The sequence below is a fragment of the Mauremys reevesii genome, linkage group 4, assembly GCF_016161935.1.
Source record: "Mauremys reevesii isolate NIE-2019 linkage group 4, ASM1616193v1, whole genome shotgun sequence".
Classification (NCBI taxonomy): domain Eukaryota; kingdom Metazoa; phylum Chordata; order Testudines; family Geoemydidae; genus Mauremys; species Mauremys reevesii.
The window spans coordinates 15,278,910-15,305,912 of record NC_052626.1 but is presented as its reverse complement, the minus strand read 5'-3'; the positions used below and the strand labels follow the sequence as shown (position 1 = coordinate 15,305,912).

At 38.0% G+C, this 27,003-nt stretch overlaps 1 protein-coding gene across 10 annotated transcripts in view; it reads left to right on the top strand.

Annotated features, from left to right (window-relative positions):
• The window catches only part of PPP2R5E (protein phosphatase 2 regulatory subunit B'epsilon), a 136,416-nt gene that overhangs the window by 87,649 nt on the left and 21,764 nt on the right, over positions 1-27,003 (top strand). For 9 of the 10 annotated variants that reach the window (XM_039535010.1, XM_039535014.1, XM_039535011.1 and 6 more), the window contains 2 exons: positions 8,344-8,540; positions 24,789-24,890. In XM_039535010.1, coding sequence (XP_039390944.1) covers positions 8,344-8,540; positions 24,789-24,890 — 299 coding nt within the window. Of the gene's footprint in view, positions 1-8,343; positions 8,541-24,788; positions 24,891-25,678; positions 25,913-27,003 lie in introns of those variants that run through there. The other variant, XM_039535017.1, reaches the window with a different exon arrangement.

Genomic DNA, 27,003 nt, shown 5'->3' with positions numbered 1-27,003 from the left:
AATGGACTTTATATTAGCTCACTAAAAGTCCACTTCACAGCAATTGTGACCTTCCACCAGCAGGTAGAAGGGTACTCAGTTTTCTCCCACCTGACTACGAAGAGGGTTCTCAAAGGCAATGTGAACCTCTTTACTCAACCAAGGCTTCCCTCCACAATGGGATCTCACTCTAGTGTTAAAAGGACTGAATAAGCTGCCATTTGTACCCATGGCCACTTGCTTTTTAACTCACCTTCCCATGAAGATGGCGTTCCTGATCTCTATAACCTCGGCAAGAAGGACAAGGAAGATGCGGGTCCAATGGCACATACCCCCTTCACAGTGTTCTTTCCTGACAAAGTCATGCTTAGACACATCCGAAGTTCACTCCCAAGGTCACTTACGCATTTCATGTGAAACAATTTATTCACCTTCCAACCTTTTATCCCAAGCCTCATCAGGATAATAGGGAAGCCATCCTCCATATGCGCGACATGAGGAGAACCTTGGTCTTCTATTTGGACAGGACAAGATTTTTTAGAAAATCTCTGAGACTCTTCCTCTCCATTGGAGATAGATCAAAAGGTACAGCGATTTCTACAAGATCTGTCTCCTCGTCCATCACCTACTCCAAGGGTATCCGTATATCAGAAATCTGCAGAGCAGCTACTGAGGCATCTGCACATACCTTCACAGAACACTGTGCCATTTTGGGGAACTCTGCTGCAGATGCCAGATTCGGTGCCACAGTGCTATCATCTATAACAGACTCCACTCCAGAGCTCCAGCCTCCAGTGTGGAGGGGCACTGCTTGGGAGTCACTTACAGTGGAGCACCCATAGGGACACTACTCGAAGAAGAGGAAGTTACTCACCTTGTGCATTAATGATGGTTCTTCGAGATGGTTTATATCTACATGAGTAAAATTGGTGCCAGTTAACCCTACATTTTTGGCTCACAGTACCTAAACTCTGCCCTGCTTGTATAATGGTTAAATATACGTAGAGAGCAGAGTTGGGGAACAGCTTTGAAAAAGCAGCCTATTATAGATGAGCGATTACTGACTCCATTCATAATATTGTCAGTTAGCTATGAAAATTAAATGAAAGTAATCAGGCAGATTACTTTTCAGAAGTGTGTGTGCGCGTGTGTGGAAGAGAGAGAGAAAAATATACATACTTCGTCGTACCTTTTGAGTGAAATTCTATTTTGAAAAATGTCTGTATAAATATGTATCTTTTTACATAACAGGTCTGCTTTCTTTATTTGGAATAAAGCTAAAAGAAGGTACGCTAGATTCTATTCTTTCTTGCTTATCAATAATAGAATTGTTTTGTAAATTCCAGTTACTGGGCCAGTTGATTGTCAGGGCAAATCCATTGGCAAAAACAGTGATGTAGAGGTATATAAATGATGGGGAAATTTGGCTTTCATAATACACCTCTACTTCGGTATAACGTGACCCGATATAACATGAATTCAGATATAACGCAGTAAAGCAGTGCTCCGGGGGGGGTGGGGCTGCGCACTCCGGTGGATCAAAGCAAGTTTAATATAACGCAGTTTCACATGTAACACGGTAAGATTTTTTGGCTCCCGAGAACAGCGTTATATCGAGGTAGAGGTGTACTTATAACTGGTGGTGATGCACAAGAAAGAAAGGAAGAACCCATCTTGGCTTTCAGATCCCGTGAAGTTTGCAGAGCTGATAGTTGGCAAAATACCTTTTCACATGTAAATTGAGCATGTTTAATCATTGAGATGCTATCTTATGTGCAATGCCATTTTTAGAGTCACTTCAGAATAGGACTGCACTTGATTATTCAGCTTTAAATAATATTAATACTTCTGTATAGTGCTTTATTATTTTCATAGACTTATAGTAGTCTAAATTTATTTAAATATAATAATATTTAATCTCTCTGGAAATGTGTAATCCTATGACCAAATACTTGCATAACAACAGCACCAATGTTGAAAAGCATAGCATGGCTGACAAGAATCAGCATTATAAAGTAGTTTGATTCATTTGACCCAAGGAAAATATGCATTTTAGTGAGAAATACCTTAAAATCCCCAAAATACAAAATTCCTGCAGGACGTAGGATTTTAAGTAGATACAGTAATAAATGGATTGCAGTGGATCTGGAATGTCTATATGGAATACCCTTTGGTTTTTACTGTTAATAATCCGATACTGAAATGATTTCATTTTTTGGGGAAAGTATGTGAATAGAGTTCTCCTGTGTTTGGAAGGCATAAATAAGATCCGACAGCTAATGCAGGTTAAAACATTTATTCTTAATTACTAGTTCTGTTTTCCTCTTGGCTATGGAATTTGTGTTTTGTATTTTTTTCAAGCTTAATAATATATCACACAAAATTTCTAAGGTGTAAGAAAGCGATATTTATTGATAAGATAGATATATAGATAAGATAATTAATCCACGTAATCAATGTAGTGAAAGTAATAGCTGTCTTCAAAACAATTTAGAGGATGAAGTTAGTACTGATGAAAACAAGTAGTCTGGGAGCATTGATTTGGAGCAATCATAGTATAGATGAGCATTTTGCAGTTTTTACTGCACATGTTCCAAACATTTCATTTGCAATCTGCAACCCTTTTGTTTGTTCTATTTGCAGGCCCCTGTTGAGTAGAGACTGCCAATCTGTCCCAAATTGTATGATGGTTTTGTAATTTGTAAAATGATGACTAGTGTCACCGTAACTCACTTTCATTTGTGACCTTAAGAAGGATTTGAAGCCAGCTCTCTGAAAGTGAACAGCTAGTGCACAAACTCATTCTACCCAATCCTCAAGAAGATACATTTTATGAACAAATTAAAAGTATGTTCTGTATCGAGTGTCATATTATGTAAATACAAAAGTGTTGTTCTACGGTATATTTTATAAAGCATTGACGTGTCCACAATAATACTATGTCAAATTTTGATCACCATCTTTGAACAAAGCAGCAAAGAGTCCTGTGGCACCTTATAGACTAACGAACGTATTGGAGCATGAGCTTTCTTGGGTGAATACCCACTTTGTTGGATGCATCTTTGAACAAAGACATAGTTAAATTTACAAGAATGTAGTGTAAGGTAACAAAAATAACAAAGGAAAAGGGATTGGTATTGGGATTATTTAGTTTGAGAAAAACAATTAAAAGCTAGCATGACTGAAATATTTAAAATATTTTAGAGTTACTATCCCAGGAGTGCTAATGAGAACTACAGAGAAGGTTGCCCAAGCGTTTCTATTATACTGCACTATTTTGATTTGGTTATAACTGTGTGATTCATACTAATTTTTGTTACAGGTTACCGATTATTCATAAATTTCAGTGAACTTAATCTGGAAATCTGATATGAAAATATTCTCTTTTATGTGTTTTAAATAGCTAAAGGGGAAACTGTCAAGCTTTTCACTCCTCAAAGGTCATTTTCTTTAAAGGTTTCAACACGAGGATTCCCTCAATCGCCCACCTTTTTTTTTCTTTTTGGTTACTAAAAAGAAAAGCATACCTTCTGGTGTGTCTTAAACATACTAGTCATGTCATGCAGCCCCCCTCCCCCCCACACTTGATTTGTATTTATAGTGTGTTGTATAGGGGAGGTTGTTTTACAGTAGACTGTTAGAGCAAACATCTGTCCTTTTGTGAGTACCCTGATCTTTATAACTGCAAATAAATAAAACTTGTCATATTCAGTATAACTAATTTTTGAGCTCTAAAAGCTTGATAGTGTTTCTTTAGGAAAAAATAAAAACATTGCAAAATAAACTGAAAACAATGGAACTTTCACCTGTTGGGCACAAATTAAATTTGTGTTAATTCATCTCAATCTGTGTCTTATCAATTAATTATGCAAGTTAATTCTTTTTCTTTCTGGAAATTGCAACTTGACTATAGAGGAAGTGATTTCTGTTCTTAATTGTCATGTTTTATTCTTTGACTTTCTCACCTTTACGTGCTCTTTTTCAGATTTTCCTTATTTCCTTGGTACAATGAAGGTATTATTAAGACAAGTTAGAATCTATTGGGTCTAATCTATCCCTTTGATTTATTATGAGATGATTATTTCTGTGTATCTTGAGAAATCTGCTACTGCTTTGATGTGCAATAGTGATTTTTCTAAGGTATGTAGTTATGCATGCCAACATACCCCAAGTAAGCATTAATTTCTAATTCATAACTAAAAATCTGTATGTAGTTTTTACCTTATTTTTAGTGCAGATAATTAATATGTGATCAACATTTCAGTGTGGTAAACTGACGGTAATAGTAAACTGGATTTGGAGGTCCATTGGTAGAGAAAGGCTGCCTGTAAGATTATCAGTAGAGAGAAGCTGACAGTTCCCTTGCCCCATACTATTTTGCACTGAAAGTCTTTCATCATCTCCTCTCCTCTCCAGTCCATCCCTTAGAAAGATTAAAAGATTATACAGCAGCATCTTTGGACCTCTGTTCACAGACGGCAGTCTTTTAAAGAACTGACCTTTCATGATGGAAAACTGAACTGAAGTAGTGGGAACTGGCAACACAAAATAACTTTTTAACATGGAAGATTGATTTGTTGATTTCTGCTGACCCATTTCGTCTTGTGCTGAGCGCATCCTGCTTCCCAAAGTCCTTTGTTACCTTTATCCTTAGAGAGTTCATCGTTCCCTTCCCAACAGAACTGCCAAAAGCAATTTCAAAACTGTGTTGCATTCAGTTTTTTCCCAGGAATTGATCACACTTCTAATTGATTGCTTAAATGATGATTTGCTTCTTAAAGGAGGACTAGATCAAGAAGAGTTTTCACAATTTGTGTACTGATTACAAAAAGTCTATAATGACTTAGTTTTAGTGTGTTTTCTGATGCAGTGTGTCTTGCATAGAATTATCTAGATTTCTTTGTAGTTTCAGCTTTGGAAAATACAATTTATTTTCTCCCCAAGATTTCAATTGAGAGAACTTTGAATGAGATTGTCAATTATTGTGGTGCCTTTTTAACCCCTGATTTTAGTTTAAGGTTTCCCAGCATTGTAATTTGTAGCAAGTTTAGATAAGCTACGTAACATGTTCTGGGGCTTAAGCCTAGGAACCATTTTTTGAGTTAATTTTCCTTTAGACAGACATAGTGAGTGTCAATATACATAGGCGCCAACTTCCTCTCTACCAGGGGGGTGCTTAACCCCCCTCCGCCGCAGGCCTGCCCTCACTCCACCACTTCCTCCAAGCCCCCACTCATGCCCCACCTCTTTGTGACCCCGCTCCACCCCTGGCATCTTCTGCCGCCCATGACTGGTATCCTGGCTGCTTGTCCCTTGCCCAGAGTTCCGGCTGCCGGCCGGGGTGTGGGGCTGGCAGCCGGGACCTCATATAAAACTTGAGGGTGCTGCAGCACCCCCTGCACTCCTAGTTCCTCGCCTGTGTCAACTCCTTAATGGTTAACAGTTGAACCAATAGAATTTTAAGGTTACATGGTTACTATTTTTAAACCCTATTTATATCCCTATTGCTGGTGGGGGCTAAACACCTGCTAATTTTTTTCCGTGGGTGCTCCAGGGCTGGAGCATCTGTGGAGTCAGTGCCTGTGCTAATAAAGACCCATACCCCTACCTTCCCATCCACTATAAAACAGATACACAATTTATATAAAAATAGATGCACTCATTTATGTTTTATTGATGCAATATGCAAGTTGCAAAGAAACGTAATGAATTATAAAAAGTTTTGAAACAGATTACAGTCTAGAACTAAGCATTATATATGTTGTGGAAATAACACTGAAATACACCTAAATACAATAGATACCAACTACCCCATTTGAACCATAGCTTATGTTTTGGAAGAGATTGTTAGTGCCTATCTCAGAGAAGACTGGGTTCTAGAATCCCTCAAACACACTGTAGTTAGGCCACTAGTAAAGAAGAAAGTTCTGAACTCCAGTCAGTCACCTCCCAGTCTGACTCTTGAAGTTCCTTTTTTTTGTGAAAGATCATCAAGAAAATGGCAACATGAAAATACGACGGATTTCTAGCTCCCTGAAGCCCCTGGCCTTATTTGGTGACATTTCAGACTGTAAGTGGTACTAATGGACGTTGTTGATCTTCTTGTGCAATGGGCAGAGGCCAGATACCTTTATGGATATCCCTTGACTTGTTATCAGATTTCAGCTCTTGCTGACACAGCTGTGTAACTTTATCAAGATGGCTGGAATAGCTTTAAAATGGTGTTCTGCTCATTGCTTCTGATAGTTTTTAGAAGGTGGTGATGGTTGGCTGCTCCATCTCAAAGGTTCTTATTTGTGGAGATTTGCAAGACTCCAATCTGTCACATCTTCTGTTCGACATCTATACAGAGCCTCTGGGAATGTGTTGTGTGGAATTAGATGATATAAATTGCAGTATCATTAGTACACTGCTGACACCTATCTGGCATCTTCTCCTTTGACTCAGACATGGGTGTTGCAGAGCTCACTAAATGCCTAGCAGAATCCGAAATCGGGAATAAAACCAACTATCTGCAACTCAGCTTGTCCACGACAGGGGTTATTCTGTGTAGCAAAGAGGTTGAGGATCTGATGGAATCTATAATTGCTCCATACGCGCTACACATAAAGGAAGAAATTGCAGAGGGTATTGAGCTTTGCCATGACAGATTTATATATTTTAGTGCAGAATGTCAGCCATATCGCTGATTACATATTCATTGTTTCTACAGCAATCCAATATCTTCACTGCTTTTTTTTTTTAAGATTATACTAACAAAAAATAATGTGTAGTGGATTAGGAAGCATCTCTTATTCAGCACTTTAAAATAAAATACAGTTGTGCAGTCCTTTAGTCTATTAATATGAATTTGAGCCTTTAATAATTTGTTTTGCAAGGATTTACTTTTGTAAAATTCACAAATTTTTTTAAACATGAAATTAGGCATAGGTATAATTTTAATTTAAATCTTCAATTAATCTGCTTTATTCCAAAATAAACAACACTTATCAATTTCCCATGTTTTCCAACTATTCCTTAACCTGATCAGCACTATACCCCGAAGATAAAAAAACAAAACAAAAAACATACCAGTGGGCCAAATGCTGGCCCTCTTTTATATTTGTGCATCCCTGTTTAAGAAATGTTACTATGTAAAAGATATGACTTGTATTAAGAGAAGAAAGTGTGATATAGTTGATCTTTTGCAGATCATTAAAACAGTATAAGTTACAAATGTGTGGAGTGTTATACTGTTTCTAGCTGAAAGCTGAATTAGAATAAGCTTGTATGCTTTATTTGTTGCATTTCTTTGAAGATCACTAAGTCCATCCTACTATGTAAACCTCTTGAGCTAAGCTGCAGTTTCTTTAAAAAAAAAAAAAAAAGGGGGGGGGAGGTAAGGAGGTAGCCTTCCTCAGTTGTTTGTCATTTTTTCTGTTTAATATCAAAGGTTCTGTTCTATAATTTTTCTATCATCATTATTAGCCCCTTGTGTACATGAAAATCAGATAAACGAAATTTACTACATATTCTTTTGAAATCATGTTTAATAAGGTAACTAACCTGCCACTGTGAATAAAATAGAAACTGTCAAGAGTTTGAGCACATTTATGGTAGTGCTGTTGAGTCCATCTTTATTTCATGTAGTTTTGCTTAGCGACTGATCCAGTAAGACTGGCAAAACAGAGAAAAGCAGCAAATATATACGTACTTACTTTATCAGCCAAGAATACTTGAGTGTTCAAATATAAACTATATGTAAAGGATAAAATATTCTGTTGCTTTGGCAGGATTCTATAACAGAAAAGCTTCATTGACTACTGCAAAATTACAATTGATTTTATCACAGAAAGTGTCAACATGGGAATAAAAATTAATGGGACTATGAAAATTTGTTTGGAAAGTCATAGATTTATTCGTATGGTGTTGCTGTATGGTACAGCACTTTTTGAAATATAAAGATAGAAATATCAAGTTTTAGAACTTTTTTCCTTCTTTATAGTGTAAGCTAATTGTGGCTCTGATCCTGTGAGGTGCTTAGCATCCTCAGATTCCAGTGAAGTCGGTGGTACTTGATTTCTGAGCAGCTTGCAGGATCAGGTCTTATACGTAGGTGTGTTTGTACTCTCCTCTAAGTCTTGGAGATCTGGTAAATGTTACTTTTAAAAGCAAAAAATTAAATATAGTGGTACATGCGGTATCCAAGATCTCAACTACTGAATACTGATGAAATTTCTATAAAGGGTTTAATTGTTAGGTTGAGCACTGTTTTATGAAAACTGTATGGAACACTGCTTTCTTTTGAAATTGCTCTTCAAAAAGAATTCCTATTTCATATAAAAAGATGCCAGACTCACAAAGATTTCCTTTCTTGTTTCATAGACGTTCCATCTTCAGAGCAGCCTGAACTGTTCCTAAAGAAACTTCAGCAGTGCTGTGTAATTTTTGACTTCATGGACACACTATCAGACCTTAAAATGAAAGAATACAAGCGCTCCACTCTTAATGAACTGGTGGACTACATTACAATAAGCAGAGGCTGTTTGACAGAGCAGACTTATCCCGAAGTAGTTAGAATGGTGAGTTTCTTCTTTACTGTGGACACTTTAGATCCACATACAATGCCAGTTAAATATTGGGGGCCAAAGTGAACCCTGGAATAAGCGGACTAAATGTGGCCTTGGGTTTGTATTTTCTAGTAGACGTCACCAGAGGATACTACTTCTAAGACCAATAAAACTCAAATTTTCACTTGCAGTGAAGTGAAATCAAATTAGGGCATCAAAACATGAGTGTCAAATATGTAGAAAAGTATACCCAGAGCAATTCAAATTTCAGCATTCAGAACATGAAGTAGACACAAACTCATTGTGCTTTTTTTCCTAGTGAAACAGAATGGAGTAATTTTAGAATGTTTGTCTTTATTTTTTGTAAAATAAAAGCCGTCTTTAAATCTAATAAAATCTCATCACTAAGGAACTTTGTCACTTTTGCCATGTAACTGAGCATTGAAAAGTGATGCATAGGATCAAAATTAAAATTGCAGTGCTTTGCTCTTTAGATTCATAGCAACTACAATTAAGAGGTCACCAGGAGTTCTCAAGAGTAGTGGTAATCTTATTAATAAATTATTAGCTAACACAAGTGCCTTCAACATCAGTACTGAACAACCACCAGATAGCATGAAGTGAAGAACATTCATTGCAAGCTTTAAGATAGTTATTATAAAATCTTACTAAATTGCCACCTGAAGCAAAAGACAGATATTCAGAAATAGACTTTGTGGTGTTGGTTCTATACTGGTATTATGTGATCATCGGATCTGGTAATAGCCACACAATTGTGTAGAACTATGATTAAATTTAATTTGCAGTATGCATCCACCTTTTTTTTTGTTACGCGCAAATTATACACAAATATATACCTACACTAGTGATTGTATGAATTATGTAGAAGTGTATGTTTTATACCATTGGAATATGTATTTGTGTGTGTGTAATTTGTGTTATGTATATTTCATATATGTGAAACATACAAAAAAACTGCATTAAAAGAATGCTAAGGTTTCATATGGAATCTTAATCCTGGCATTTGCTAACATCTGAGTACTTATTTTTGCTACCTTCACATTGTTAATGCACCTTTTTATGTAATTATAAAAATACATTGCATGGGCAACGCTAATTTGGCCTTCTTACGCATGTGCATTATGTTACAGTCTAGAATTATATGATCACTGTTTTTTTCACAGGACTCCTGCCTTATTCAGTACACAGGAAGGATGGTGCTTACTCAGTGAACAGAAGCTATTCAATATCATGTTTTATCCTCATTGTTCCATGTGTGGTCCCATGCCTTATTTACTGTATACTATTCAAACCCTGCTCTGAATATAGAATTATTAATTTTCTCCTGAGAGTTTCTGTGGTGCTCATCCCTGTAGTATCAGAGTGCTTCACAAAAGGTGGTATTCCCTTTTCAGAAATGACGAACTGAGACAGAGAGATTAAGGTCAAAAGTATCCAGTAATTTTGGATGCCCAAGGCTTGATTTTTTTTCAGAGAACTTAGCATTTTTTATCATTTTTATTTGCTCAGAGCAGAGTTTTCATTGACTTCAGTTGCAGCTGAGAGTGCTCAGCACTTCTGCAAATCAGGCAAGTGCAAGTTGGGCATTCAGAAAGTTAGTGATCACTTGTGAAAAGTTTGGTTTAAGTGATGTCCCCAGCATCACATAGGAATTCTTTGGCAAAGGCAGGAATAGAATCCAGTTCTTCGGGGCAGCATTCAACTGCCTTAACCATTACATGATTCTTTCTTTTCTTGCAGTCCCCTTCCTCACTTACTGTACACCTTCCAATTTCTACAACAAATGAAGAAGGGGGTCCTACAGACCAGTGGTTCTCAACCTTTCCAGACCACTGTACCCGTTTCAGGAGTCTGTTTTGCCTCACATAACCCGTTTCACCTCATTGAAAAACGACTTGCTTACAAAATTAGACATAAAAATACAAAAGTACCACTGCACCCTATTACTGAAAAAGTGCTTACTTTTGCATTTTTACCATATAATTATAAAGTAAATCGATTGGAATATAAATATTGTACTTACATTTCAGTGTATAGTATATAGAACAGTATAAAAGTCATTGTATGACATTTTTATTTGTACTGACTTCGCTAGTGCATTTTATGTAGCCTGGTGTAAAACTAGGCAAATTATCTAGATTAGTCGATGTACTGCCTGGTAGACCTCTGCATACCCCCCAGGGGTATGTGTACCCCTAGTTGAGAACCTCTGCTGTCGACCACAGCTTCCTTTTCTGTGCAGATTCAGTCCCTGAGCTTGGTTCATCCTGTGCACTGAAGGGAGGGTGGGGTACCTGTAGAAAAAACAATTGTCCTCATGTAATTAAAGGCTATCGTAATGCATACACACAAGGGGAGCAAATTAAGGTTTTACAGGCAATCACAATTCTGTCATTTCCTGTCTTTTGAGTACTTGATTTTAACATTCTTTTAAATGTAGCTTTTTGTTTGTGATATTTTTAAAGGAAAAACCTGAAAAAACAAATTTCATCACGTTGAACCATGTCTGATGAACCACATGGAAGTTGAGCATTAGGAACTTTATATCCACAGCACAGGCTTCTGTCTCTTGACATCAGGGACTAACTGATAACAGTACTGGGTTTTCATTTTCTGCTGTCGACTGGCATGTCCTTGTTTGAGTCCCAGTCTTCTTCCTTACCCTCAGCTCCATGTCCCAGGTCTAACTGCTCACTTCTCTGCATTCTAGTCAAGCTAGTTCCTCCTCCTGCTCACTGCTTGGATGCCAACAGGGGAACATTGTGACCACAGGAGTAACAGTCTTTGTTCCTGTGCCTGGTGTTACAGCAGTCCTTGGCTGCCAGGAGGAGGAAATGCAGAGAAAGTCCTGCTTAGTCCTTGCATGCTCAGTGAAAACAATTATTGAGGTATCTGGCTGCCAAACTGGCTCATAATTTGGCCAAATTTGGGCAGATTTTCACAGGAACAGCAAAAATTCCCACCGTTGGCAACAGGACAGCCCTTTTGCCAAATGTCAAGTCCCTTCTCCAAAACATGGAGGTGCTATAACTTCTCAATAAAATGGTTGTAAAAATGTTTTAACATGGGCAAATCAACATTTTTTCCCATACGCCTGCATCAGAATTGTTTTTGTTGACATTTTCAAAGAAACCTCAGCCTAAGGAAGATGCATGGCTTGGAAAATTTCAGCCCAAATGGTTAACGTTTGGCAAAGTTATAAGCAAAAGAAAACAAGATCTTACATTGGAAAGTGTCAGGTATTGCTACCTACGCCAGCTATAAAGTGCACACACACTTTGCAGATGTATTCTGTATAAGTGTTATGCATGATGATGTGGCATAGAGTATAAAGGTTTTTAAAACATGCTTGGGTCATGTTGCTCATGAGTGTTGAATCCATGAGTGAATTATGCAGGTCATCCCAAATGAGTGCTAACAAATATTTTTTGCTATACCACACCAGCATGTATTTTGTATATGCTACATATTTTACAGGAAAACTGTCTTAGACATGTACTGTTTTTTTTCATCACTTTGCCAGCAAAAACTAAACTCCCTTAGTACCATGAGTCCAGCTGTACAAGCCTTAGAGGAAGAGACAATCCCTCAACATTACCTAAAATAGATGTTTAGTACACAGTGTTTCCCCTTGGCTAAGCAGTAGTCAATTTTGGAACCTTGCAGGAGGTCACTTTCAGTTGCTGGAGAGAAATTGATGATGTGAAGTCAGGTATAGTATAACTTGTTTATTTACAATATGTATATGAGTCCTGTTATTCTTAAACTGAGATAGATCTAACTGTGTGAAGGCAGCTTTGTACGCCCATTCAGTGACCATGAACAGCCACAAGGAACAGCTGCTTTTGTGCATGTTCCTCCAGGTCTCCAGCTATCCTCCCAACTGCCATTGATCTTCCCTTTCTGGCTGACCTGTCATGATCCAGTCAGGAGCCAGGAGAACAGCAGCAGATTCACCCTTAGTAAATTCATCACACTGCTCTGTGTTGACTGCGCAGCACATTCATCACAATAATATTTTGATGTTAAGGTATGATATCTTAAGACCTACCAAAACTAAACATAAATGCTATTTGGAAAACTTGGTGAAGTATTCTCTTTACTGTGATGTCTAGCACTCATTTCTAGCACTTTTGGGTTGCGACGTACCCATCCAGGAAAGAATATTGGCCATCCTGGCCTTTGGGCCAGTGTAATCTTGTGGGGGAGGGGTGGAATTCCATATCTGGAGGGGATGGGAAGGGAATCAATGTTAAGACTGATTTTTTAAAAGGAGGAGCAAGGAGGGGATAAAAAAGCACCTCTTTGAGTTGAAGGTTTGACATGCTAGTAGTCGTACAGAGGAATAGTGGTTAAAGTGCTGGTCACTTGCTGCTAGTCTTGATTATCTGGAGGCATCTGACTTTAAAATTATATTATATATGGAAAAGCTTTTTAGGTCATTTATACAGTTTTCTAAAATGCATTAGTTGTAATTTTTCTCTGCCTATAAAACCTGAAAAGTTGATTTATGATACTAAGGCAGCCTGGCTTTATAGATAAAGCGATATAAAATCCATTACTAATAATATTATTTTAAAACTCTCTTTAAAATGTTTCTAATTTTTTTGGTAGAATACATGTTGTTAGTGGTATGGTATAAAGGTTTTATAGGCACTCATTTGGGATGATCAGCATAGCTTACTCATGGATCTGCGGCCTGCAACTCATGCAGTTCATGGTATTTAAAACTTAATGCTGTGGTCTAGTAATCTGGTATTCTATATGTTCTCTCTCTCGTTTGTGTTTGTGTTCGCCCCCCCAACCCTTTACGTTTATCAGTCTGTTTTTTAACCAACCTGCTTTGCTTGTTTTAACTTTTGAAGCTATGCTAACTTTTGGAATTTGTATTGATGGGGAAAAAGTCTTATTAGTGGTCACCTGACATATGAGGCCTTATAGGAATTATCAATATCACTTCCAGTAGAAGAATAACTGGCACTTGTGCTAATGGAAATCGGAGGATTTATTCAGGAGTGTATTGCACAAAGCCCACTTCCCTTGCAGTTTTTGATGTGTCATTTAATGAGCATTTTACATCCTTTAGATTTCAGCTGATCTGAAGAAAAAGGCCCTTACCACTTAAAACACAGTGTATGCAAAAGAAAATGTCAGTGATACAGTTTTATGGACAAAATAATATGGCACTTAATCTGAAATAATTTACCACTGTCTGAGCAAAATTTGCAAGCTTAGAATAAAGTAATGATGGTGATTTTGCTCTTAGATTAAGCACTGTTAGTATAATAAAATGAATGTTTGTATTAGCCGTGCATTATCCTACAGTGTGCTTGTAGGGCTTTTTATGCTTTCAAAAGGTTGACATGTAGATTGAGAAACTGACTGTTTCTATTTAAAAAGGCAAATGGGTGGGAAAAATGACTTTTGGTTAAATTTAAATCCTTGAATGAATTTCTGTGGTAGGTGCCCATTCTTTCCTTTGCAAATTATAACCTCCCCACAAAACATTTGCTGTAGTGTTTATGCTTTAACCCAGGATAACTAACACACTACCTTTTATTGACTGGATAATGAAACTCATTTGTGATACATAACTTTGAGAAAAATGTTCCTTTACTATCTGACTCTTAAATGCAAAATTTGACCATAGTGCACTAGGTGTCTTCCTGAACTTTTCTATCATTACAAATTAAGTGCAATGAAAACATTAACCTGCATAGGCAAAATTAGACTCAAATCAGGACTATTCTGGCAGTCCTGGCCAAAAGGCTGCTGAACAGCACAGGGACAGGCAGAAATCTGTTGTAAATAAATAAGTCAAACATCAGAGAAATTATTGCTTACCAAACAATACATCCAGAGAGCCAGATGCTGATCTCTGTTCCCGTGGTATAAATCTGGAATGATTTAATTGACTTCATTCTGGGTTTATACTTGCGGAAAGAGATCAGAATCTGGTTCAGCTAATGTAACAGAAGTGAGAGAGCTAGTAGATAAAGCTAATCCTTGTTAAAGCTAATCTCAAACCCTTGGTATACAAGGCAAACAAAGCCAAACAAGGCAGTTGTTGAGGAATCCTTTTTAAGTGAAGGTGCTAGCAGTCAGACTTACCGTAATTGTGAATTTCTTCATTTTCATTAGCTTTGCTTATGATTAGTAGTGGACGCTGGCCTCAAAATCCAGATCCAATTTCAAATGTTCCCAAGTTTAAAGGCTGGTTGAATCAGCAGATGTACTGCAAATCTGTACTTCATTAGTATTAACATTTTTTAAAATAACTTGTTATGTGTATTTTCTCTGTAGTTTTTTTGGGGGAAAAATCAGATTAGATTTACACAATATCAAGTTTAAATAAAATAAATAAAATAATACAATTTTCCAATAATGGATAGTGACAAATTTTGGCTGAAATATTTATCTTAACTTCATTTTAGAAGGTTTGTGACAACAAGTTAAGAAATATCAATGTGCCAGAGTCATTGCCTGAAAGATTGCAGTGCTAAAATTACAAGAGTACACAAAGAGTGTTTTGAAACCACCTAAGAACTCCTGTATTCTTGAACTCCATTTTTTTAGAAGTTTTTTTTTCAGGAATAAAATGTTACTGCAGAGCTAGGATCCTCTGAACCTAATAATGGATTTGTAATGGAAGTCCCCAGATAGCTTTAACTAACTGCAAAATTACCCAAGGCATTTATGAGATATTAAAATTTACAGAAGATGTAGCTATAAAATATGAATTTGAAGAAGGAATTTTAAATTTCTGCTGGAGGATTGTCAGGTGATATTGGCAGTAGAAGCAAGAACAGAAAAGAAAAGAAAACAATGTGTTCACACTGAACCTAACTCTTTCACACATTTTATTTGTTTTAAATATAATTGACAGCAAACTGATTAGTTGGATGCCAATTACTCAGTACTTGTTAAAGAAGCATCCTCAGCTCGAAATCCAGTTGTTTTCAGACAATGGATTATAAGTAGTTTCAGCTACTACACTTGCCCCTAAGTTTTCTTACCAATTTTTGTGGTTTTTTAATAAGATTTGCTTATTTTTAGAATTTTTTTTCCCCCTGACTCATGTTTGTGTGGGTTATTTGCTCAACCCAAGAAACTGATTATACAGGAGAAATTATGAAACTGACAGCTTTTAAATGAGCAAAGTAAATAAACTGGAAAAACAAATTAGAGAAAAATTTTGTGCTTCTTTGAGTAATGGTCCCTATTGTATTCTACTGTGAGTTACACATGCGTACCGTGTGCCTGAGCCAGAGAATTTTAAAGTAGTGTCCATTGGTCTGCACATGCACCCTGGTCCACCTTGTATCTCTGACCGAGGGAATAAAAGGTGGTACAGACTAATCATCTCTTCAGTTTCTTCTCACCACCACTTGGTCCAGGTTGGAATCTAGAGTGTCCGCAGCTTTGACTTCATTCAGTTTGGGTACCAGACTATACCCAGTACGCTGGGCTTCAGTCTTTGAGCTTCCTGACCATGATCCTTCTCAGTGAGTGATGACCACCAATGATGCCTGTACTGCCTTGGGGAAGCTCACATTGCGGCAAGTGTATGCCTATCTCGTTCCTCAACTGTATTCAAGAAGGATGGGATCTTTGTCTCCATAAATGCCTCATGGAGAAGGCGATGAGGCCCCAATCAGACCCAGGCTGGTGAAACCCCGCCCCCGTACATTCACTTGATTCAGCAAGGAGTGCGCTTCCTGCTGCAAAGTGCAACTCTGATGCGGTAGAATCCATCCTCACAGGCCCCATGGCAGGGCCTTGTTGGGAAGCTAGGAAGCACTCTCATAAGCATGAGATTAAGTGTTCCTTTAAGTTCACTTCAAAGGAGTCGGACTTGACTGTAAGCAAGCCTACCAGCTCAGTCCATGAGGATTTAAAACATCCTAAGTCACAGAGACACAACAAGGAAGCCCACAAGCATTGGACTACATCAGTTCCAAACTGTGTCCTGTCAGTACTGTCATCCCCGATTCCAAACCCCGGGATCCATCTACACTGATGAAGACCAATCACTGCCAACTCTGGATACCACCCTTCTCACCAGCTCTGATGACCTGTACAAGCAGAGTCCCCCTCACACAGGAGAGGTCTGAATGTGTTGCCACCCCACAAGATGTCTTCACCCTCCCAGATCCAGAATCCTCTCCTCCATTGGGACCCTCTGTTTCCCAGGATATAATATCTTGTCAGAGAGAACCAGCTGTGCAGTGGAGCCTGTTAAGCTCCCGTATGCAGAATACACCTCCCCTCCAATGAAGCTGGACTCAGTCTTCTGCTCAGGAGATTCAGAGCCATTGGCTGAATTACTCTTTCCTTACCATACTTATCCTCCACCACCCAAAAGACCTGCACAGGTTCAGGACCGACCTCTGCTTCATCTAGCTCAGAGCTGCTGGTACCCCATGCCTATCAACCCCTCTTACTGGCCACGTTGGGAGCCTTGGTATCTATTTGATCCCATCTGCTAGGGAGTCACCCATTGCCTCCCCTCTAAGGGGATGCTCAGGTCTACTTCCAGATCCGACAGAGGAGAAAGAATATTGTGCTCCGGTTCTGCCGGAACCAGCAAGATTGTCATCATCATTCCCAGATGAAACAGTAACTTTTGCACCCCCTCATCCCCATGACTTCAGGCGGTTCCAGGACCTTCTCCAAGAGTTGCTGGAGAGCTTCAGATTCTCCTTGAGGTGGTCTAGGACTCCTAGCACGAACTCTTAGCCAACCTGCACACCTCTGGAACTAACATGGCTCCAGTGGGATTTAAAGGGCCTGGGGGTCCCCGCAGCAGCCGGAGCCCCAGACCCTTTAAAGCGCCGCCGGAGCCCCGCTGCTACTGCGCTATACGCGAACCCATGTTATATTGGGTCATATTGTAGCGGGGTAGAAGTATATATGCTGATTGTTCCCCAGCTGTACCCAAGAAGGGTGGGAACTTTGTTTCTACAAGTATCAGAGGGGTAGCCGTGTTAGTCTGGATCTGTAAAAGCAACAAAGAATCCTGTGGCACCTTATAGACTAACAGACGTTTTGCAGCATGAGCTTTCGTGGGTGAATACCCACTTCTTCAGATGCAAGCCTGAATTTGTAGTATTTGTAGATGTCTCTACAAATACTTCATAGAGAAGGCCAGGAGGCCCCAATCGGACCCAGGCTGGGGAACCTCCCCGTACATCCGCTTGATTCAGCAAAGAGTGCTCTTCCTGCTGCAAAGTGCAACTCTATGATGCTACATCTTCTCTCTTCATTGGGAGTCTGCATAAATATAGAAAAATCTGTTCTCACCCCCACATAAACTCTGGACTTCATCATGACAATCCTAAATTCTACCACTGCAAAGGCATACCTGCCCGTGGACAGGTTCCAGACCATGAACAATATCATAGTTCATGGCACAAGTAGCCCTTGAGTACTGCTCAAAACACATCTGTCCCTACCCAGTCATATAGCTTTCTCGATCACATAGCAGGCATTACTTTCAAATTCTCCAGCTCAAGGCACATGGTGCACATGCTTAACCCACAGTGGAATACGGATAGGACCATATATCTCAAAGAAACTCCTGTTACAGGTAAGTAACCAGCTCTTAGAGTTACTGTAACTTTAATTGTTACAATTAGGGCTGTCACGATTAATAGTGCAATTAAAATGAATGGCGCTGTTAAATAACAATAGAATACAATTTATTTTAAATATTTTTGGATGTTTACTACATTTTCAAATACACCTCTACCCTGCTATAACGCGACCCGATATAACACGGGTTTGCGAATAGCGCAGTAGCAGCGGGGCGCCCCGGAGCTCTGGAGCCCTGCCACCTCTACCCTGATATAACGGAGTTTCAGCTATAACACGGTAGGGATTTTTGGCTCCCCACGACCGCGTTATAGTGGGGTAGAGGTGTATATTAATTTCAATTACAACACAGAATACGAAGTGTACAGTGCTCACTTATATTTTTTTATTACAAATATTTGCACTGTAAAAAATATACTTTTCAGTTCATCTCATACAAGTTCTCTAGTGCAATCTCTTTATCATGAAAGTTGAACTTACAAATGTAGAATTATGTACAAAAAACTGCATTCAAAAATAAAACAATGTAAAACTTTAGAGCCTACAAGTCCACTCAATCCTACTTCTTGGTCAGCCAATCAATCAGACGAACAAGGTTGGTTACAATTTGCAGGAGATAATGCTGCCTGTTTCTTATTTATAGTGTCACCTGAAAGTGAGAACAGGCGTTTGCATGACACTGTTGTAGGTGGCACTGCAAGATATTTACATGCCATATGTGCTAAAGATTTATATGTTCCTTCATGCTTCAATCACCATTGCAGAGGACGTGCTTCCATGCTGATGATGGGTTCTGCTTGATAACGATCCAAAGCATTGCGAACTGATGCATGTTAATTTTCATCATCTGAGTCAGTAGAAAGTTGATTTTCTTTTTCGGTGGTTTGGGTTCTGTAATTTCTGTATCAGTGTGTTGCTCTTTTAAGACTTCTAAAAGCATGCACCATACCTCGTCCCTTTCAGATTTTGGACGGCACTTCAGATTCTTAAACCTTGGGTCGAGTGCTGTAGCTATTTTTAGAAATCTCACATCGGTACCTTCTTTGCTTTTTGTCAAATCTGCTGTGAAAATGTTCTTAAATGAACATGTGCTGGGTCATCATTCAAGACTGCTATAGCATGAAATATATACAGAACGCAGGTAAAGCAGGTCAGGAGACATACAGTTCTCCCCCCAAGGAGTTCAGTCACAAATTTAATTGACGCATTATTTTTTTAATGAGCATCATCAGCATGTCCTCTGGAATCGTGGCCGAAGCATGAAGGGGCATACAAATGTTTAGGATATCTGGCATGTAAATACCTTGCAGTGCTAGCTACAAAAGTGCCATGCGAACGCCTGTTCTCATTTTCAGATGATGTTGTAAATAAGAAGCAGTCAGCAGTATCTCCCATCACTGTAAACTAACTTGTTTGTCTTAGCGATTGGCAGAATAAGAAGTAGGACTGAGTGGACTTGTAGGCTCTAAAGTTTTACACTGTTTTGGTTTTGAGTGCAGTTATGTAACCAAAAAAAATCTGCATTTGTAAGTTACAATTTCACGATAAAAGAGATTGCATTTCAGTACTTGTATGAGGTGAATTGAAAAATACTGTTTCTTTTGTTTATCATTTTTACAGTGCATATATTTGTAATAAAAAATAATATAAAGTGAGCACTATGCAGTTCGTATTCTGTGTTATAATTTAAATCAATATTGAAAATTGTAGAAATACATTAAAAAATATGTAATACATTTCAGTTGGTATTCTATTGTTATAAGTACAATTAATCACAATTTAATTTTTTTGAGTTAACTGCAATTAATTGACAGCCCTAGTTACAATCATAGCTAAAAAAATGAAGTATGATTTTGAAGTCCATGGTAGCTCTTTAAATGTTTAAATGCTTATAGTTTGTAAATGTATGCAAGCGTAATGAGAGTCTTCCTTTTTTCAGTATTTTTATTTCATTTTTTCAAGTGTACAGGGTTGAATTGAAATATTTCTTTTCCTTCAGCTATTTGCAGTTTGAAATATATGTCTTGTGGTATCACCTAATTTCTCGAGATCATACAACTCCAAGCTTAGTCACTTTACCATGTGCCAGTTGCACAGCAGATAGCAAAGTGTTCCATCACTCAGTCATAATAGTGAAAAAATAAAATAGTAAAGTTTGAAAAGTGTAGTTATTTGTGTGGACTGATGCAAACATTATGAAAAGGTTCACAATCTGTTAAGTACTGTGGCTCTTTCCCATCAAGTTATGGGCTTATTCAGTCAGAATGGCTTCAGATATTTGTAATATGTATGCACAAGTTACTGTGTACATGCTATATTTATATATTTGGGGGGAGTGTATCTCCCATTTACAACAGGGGATGATGAGAGAAGATGTAAATTCACTAGTCACTAATGGGAGAATTTAGACACCTATATGTTTCTACTGCAGTGACAATATATTTAAGGATCTGTTTGGTTTGCTTAGTCCAAACTCCCTTTTCATTTCAGGATAAAGTTTGGCATGTACCCAATTCAGAAAAAAAGAAGTACAAAGTATTGAAATAAATTGAAATTGAGCTCAGTCTGACATTTTTAGTTACAGCCAGGTACAAGCAATACGTTCTGGGGGAACTTGGGACACTGTATGCCATGCTCTAGTTTAGTGGGGGAGGGGAGACTTGACTTGAAAAGGTTATTGTGGCTTTTTTTTTGTTTGTTTTTTGGGTTTTGTTTTTTTTGCTGGCATTCAGCCCTAACCTCAGACAGGTTCTGTTTTTGGTATTTAAAAAGTAATTTCAGGTACAAATATCTTGGTAAAATCTTGCAACATATTGCCTATTAATATATATTTGGAGTTACATTGAAGTGGTTGATCGGTAGAGCTGGTCAATATTTTGTCAATTTTTGAATTAGAAAAAAAAATCAGGAAAAAAATTTATTTGAAATTTACTCCCACTTTTTTTTTTGTTTCCCAAATTAGAGTTGGTTGGAATTTAAAAAGAAAAAAATGATTGTGGTGAGGAATCTTGGAAAAAGTTTTGAAACAGATTTTCCCTTTTGTTCCCCATGCAGCTCTACTTTGAAGCCATTCTACTGTATTGTCAAAGATCTATATCTCAACAGCGCCAGACTAATAAGCAGGCTGTGAATTGATGCTACATGTAAATGAACCGTTACACCGTGTTTATGATTCATGCAGTAATATTCTTCATTCTTTCAGTTGCCTGCATTTCAATCCTTTGCGTGATACTTAGAAGAAGTACAGTATGTTCCAAGAACTGGCGCACTTCAGTGCCCCCACGGCATTGATTTTAAAAAGGAGGTGCCTACTGTAACAGTTCACGTTATCTTTTTAGACTTATGATTACTTGTGGACAGCAGTTTAATGACAATTGGAACTCTTCACCATCAGGATAACTTGTCTGTCTGTGTTCTCTTGACCAAGACATCTACATTTTGCCTCTATTTATAACATCAACTTCTTCGTTCCTAATGCGGACAAGAAAAATTAAAGGAAACTACACATCTTTTTCAGTTGTGGTTGTACCTTTACTTTAACTTACTCTTATCTACTCTCTCTCTTGCATGCACAAGTGGATTTGGATGCATTTTATGCATGTGTCACTCAGCCTTTACTTGGACTTTACAGTATATGCCTATTCAAAAATAATTTTGCTTTTGTAATAAGCTTACAGTATTCAGGTGCCAGTGTTGGCCTTTAACTAGTTGTGGCTAAAACCTTTTTCTCCCACTTCTTGCTCCAGCAATCAGCACAGATAAATGTGTCAATATTTGTTTTCCTTTTTTAAAGGTCCAGGCCCTGTATGCGTAGGACTTACACTTACTTCATTTCCTACAGATCAGACCCTTTTGATTCTGAAATATATATAGTGCTTTCTCTCTTAACTTACCATTATTTTTAACAAGTTAACACTTGCTGTTTATTGGTAGTGGGAAGATATGTGCACTCAGTCTTGCCCAGTCTCTTTTCCAGTTGCTAGTTAATTTTAGAGTTGCAAGATAGGTTACTTGTCTTTCAAGAATGTGATTTCAGCACCCAAATAGTTTTTATGCCCTCAAACTCTGCCCACTGCTTGTTTTCATCTCATCAAGTTCTAAAGAATAATAAGACAGTGAGCACCCATTTTTTTCGGTAACCCTGCTTATGGCTTCCATGTACTCGGAATAGGGTTGTAATTTTTCAGTACAAGTGTTGCATACAATATTTAGAACTGTGCAGATGCTTTGTTAACAGTGCTTCAGTAAGTACTTTCCCAGTGATGTGGTATGTTGCCCACAAATGTGGGTTTGTAATGGAAATAGTGGCATAACTATAGTGATACTAGATAACACTGCTATAATAAATTTATGAATAATAATTAAATGATTCCATCTTGACATGCAACTTTGATGAAGGAATGAATTGATTTGACTCGATATATAAGGTTTGACATGTGTGATCATGTTTTGAATAATAAAGAAGAATGCAGCTATCTTGAAGAGTTCTTGATCACTCTTTGGAAACCTAGCATCATTCGGTATAACTAAAATGAGATCTTAATTTAAGTAAAATTAGTTGGACATTAAATATCCCATGATCCATGAAATTTAAATTGCTTTGCCTTTAACAATAGTATGTTAATAAGGAAATGCTGTTGTGTCAGAACTGAGAAAGTTTGTTGATTCAATGTCTGTATAGAAATCCTTTTTAAAAAAAAGACATAGTTATACAAAGAAAGGGCAGCTAATATGTCTAAATACGTTGTATAATTTTTTAGCTTAACATAAGACTGGCCATACTGGGTCAGACAAATCATCCATCTTGCCCAGTATCCTGTCTTCCAGCTGTGGCTGATGCCAGATGCTTCAGAGGGAGTGAACAGATGAGGGCAATTTATCGAGTGACCCATCCCCTGTCGTTCAGTCCCAGCTTCTAGTAGTTAGAGCAGTGATGGGCATCCCATTTATGATCCAGATGAGACTGGAAACTGTGTCATGGAGGATCTTGTAAGTGAACAGTACCAAATTGAACTTAAAAAACAATAACTTCTGTATCCCCCCCAAAATAACCCGCCCAAAATCCCCAAACCTTACATGGAGAATGACTCATGATAAATGCTAGTAACCAGTTAGCAAGTATACATTGAATCCAATATCTACTATCACATAACAGGGTGCACGCTACTAATCGCCGCATCTGTCAATGTTGAATGCCATGTGACTGGAAGCAAAGATTTGTGTATACCATAAAAGCTTCAGTAAGTCACTGTGCTTCACTATTACTGTAGCTAAACACACCCTCTTGTGGTGAGAAGAAGAAAGTCCAGTCATAAGCCCACCTGTTCCCTCTGTTCCACACTTTCATTCACTGATCGCTTTATTAATCCTTCTCCCTCAGTTGTTACTTATGCTCCTTTTTTCTTCTCTTTGTTCTGTTTACGAGTGTTCCACGCTGTCTTGCACTGTTTCAGCCTTCATGCTTTTTTCCTTGTTCCACTTTCTTTTCTTTTTTCATAGTTAAATCTTTTACTAGTACCTCTTATAATTTGTGAACTGAAGTGTACTTCATGCTGCCTTTAACAACGTATTGATTGTTTTTATGCTTTTGACATTAAAGTAACTCTGCATGTTAAATTACCAATATGCTGAAAATATAACTTGCAGATCTACTTTTGAAACTTTCTTCTGATTTATCACAGGTCACTGAATTACAAGAGTAAAAAGCTAGGTACAGAGACAAGAATGTTGAAGAAAGATTCATTGTGTATCTCACAACCTTCAACAAAACCTCTGCTTAGTTTATCCAGAGAGGATAAAGGGGACCAGTGGGAGTCATGTATAGACTGGATCAGGACATAACATGCTGCTGTTTTCACCTGTTTGATAACCCAGTTAGGTCTGGGATGAACACCAGAGAAGAGGGAAAAGATTGCAATTTATCCTAGCTGTTGTACAAAGCTATACACCACATTCAGTAGTGTAATTAACCTAGAAAAGCTGCCTCAGTAAGCCAGGCAGTCTCAGCAAAGCACTTCTAATTAGGTTTAAGTAGAACAAAACCTCCATGAACTAAAATATGTGATATGTGACAAGCAAATAGTATTTATTGCTCCCAATTTGTGCCAAATATACAACTTAGTACTAAGTGTGCAGAGACACTAGAAACTATGCCAAATGAGACTCCCTGATACATCCCACTAATATTCTCTCTGTGTGAAAGAAAATAACAAGGTTATATGGAAACCCTCATATTTTTACATCTGCTTATAGCGCATTCCTATTGATTCTAAATACCCATGCCCTAGACCTTTCAGATTACTGCCCTTTGTTTGAATTTTGCTCAGCTGGGCTGGGAGTAAGGAGATGAAGGGCTCTTCAAGGGAGAAACAGAGGCAATCAGTGAAATGGCAGCCTGTGAGGTGCTCTTGGAACACCATTGTGAAGAAGAGACAAAGTTTTTTAAGGAAGAGGAGACCGTGGCAGGCAACAAGTTCATTAGGTTACTTTAGTACTGCACAATTTCTAATGTGAATTAAGCGAAAGAAGTGCTGCCAGTCTGACATCCATAGTGGATATATAGAGTATACATAAACAGAGTTCTGTGCCTGGAAATGACTACTATTTCAGAAGCAGCTCTTAATTTTCTTTTCTTTTGCTTTTTAGGTATCTTGCAATATATTTAGAACTCTCCCACCCAGTGACAGCAATGAATTTGATCCAGAAGAAGATGAACCCACCCTTGAGGCATCATGGCCACATTTACAGGTATTAAAATTATTAAATATAATCTGAGAACAAATCTGTATCACTGCTTGATATGTGTGATGTTTCCCTACGCTGTCTGTTAATCTGTGAATCACATTTGAATTGGTTCATAAGATATAGAAATCATTGTTATACCTTCCTAACACTGCTCTTTACTACAGCTGGAGTACCTATGAAGATAGAAGAGCCTTTGTAATGTTTTCAGGGCCTTTCTGATCAAGTCAGGGACTTAAATTCAGCTCAGGACTGAGAATGGCCCATATTTTCCTGTTTTCCTTCACTGCATTAAAAAAAATATTGTGGAGAATTGCACCTGTCCTGCACTTGTACACAGTACTTCTTAGCAGCTTCAGCAGGAGCAGTGGAATGAAACTAATGTGATCCTAGTCAGTTTCGCTCTGCTGGACCATTAGAAAATTGCTACTATGCAGAAGAAGCATACATGAGCCCTTGTTGCTAGTCAGGAGGATGAGGGAGAATATAAATGTTAGTCTACTTCCCTTTTCCCTCCTAACAATGTATAGCCTTACCTTCAAGAATTCATAGCATAGCAGAACATACTCTCTCTGCTATACATCCTCCTTGTGGGATGTATAAGTATGCCTTCAGATATCAATGCCAAATATCTTTAATGTACAGGAAAACAAACTCATTTCACAGAGAGGGTCAGAAGCTTCAGAAGCTTCTGGACCAAATTCTGCCCTGGCAGAAGTAAGTATACGTTCCATTGATATCAAAGGGGCTATGTCCATTTATGTCACAGGTAAACTGGGTTATCTTCTCTCCAGTTTAGAACAAGTCAGAGCCCGAACACCAGAGAGAGAGAGAGAGAGAGGAATCTGGGAGTTGCTATGAGTACAAGGGTATGATTGATCTCTACCTAGAGTAAGGAACTGGTTTGAAACTTTTATGCAGGGCTCCAACTCTGCCTATGAGAGATTTGATAAATCACACAATATTCTCATCCCAGAATTTAGAAACTGTCTCCTTTCTCCTTTTGTACTTAAAATCTCACAAAAATACTATAGTGTATTAAATCCCTTGGGATGGTGGGCGCTGTATAGACGCAGAACAAAAAGACAGTTCTGGCCATAAAGAGTTTACAATCTAAGTATAAGTCAAGACAACAGATGGATACAGACAGATGGCAGAGTACAAGGAAACAATGAGACAATATTGGTCAGCATGATAGGGAGGGGAGCGGCTATAGATTTTCTTAGAAAATAGATGGTTTACATAGTAAAACTAACTTCACTACTTGTCAGGGAGTTGACAGAAGTGCTTTCCTGTTGACCTACTGTTGAATTATATAGAGTTCTTGCACTTTTCCTTACCTCTGACCTCCCTGTTGTTTCCTTTAAGAAGAAATCACTAACTCTCAATAAGACAAAGCAGCCACAGTATCATGTTATAGTGGAGTTTGCATGGAGAAGCTGTAGATTCCTTTTAAATTCATTTTTAGCTTGCCTTTTTCTCTCAACACCAATATTTATCCTTTCAAAAACTGGAAGGGAGCACATTTTAAAATGGTTGGTCTCCTAGGAAAGGTGTGATAGGGAGAATAGACAGCAGTATACAACTCATCTGTCTACTCATAGCTGCTTTCCTAAGAGAGCTAGATAATATCTGTTACACTTTGCTTCCTTCTGCCTTGTTACATGCTTGTTATATACTATCTGAAGGGGTCTGATCAGTTGCAGTCCCTTCTGAATTATATAGGCAGATATGGACTTTTGTGAGAGCAAGTATCTCTAGTCCAGGGCTAATTCTCCTCAGCGAGTTGGATCTCATTCTCCATTAGTCTGCAGTGTTTCAATCTGTAGCAGAATGCTACAGTGAACAGTTTCTAATTACAAATTAAATGTTTCCATACTGTTTCACCAACCCTCTCAAAATCATAATGGCTTTATTTTGTATGATTTCAGGAGTCCAGAGGACAGTGAGAATGTGCTTGCCAATTGCTCCAGAAAGCTGTACAACTCAATGAACAAGCATTACAAGATGATAATGCCTGTTCTTAGTGAGAATCAAGATGAAATTCCTCTGACTTAGGGTTAAATGATCAAGAATAACGAGTTATGATCATGTAATTAATTCTAGCTCTAAAGTAACA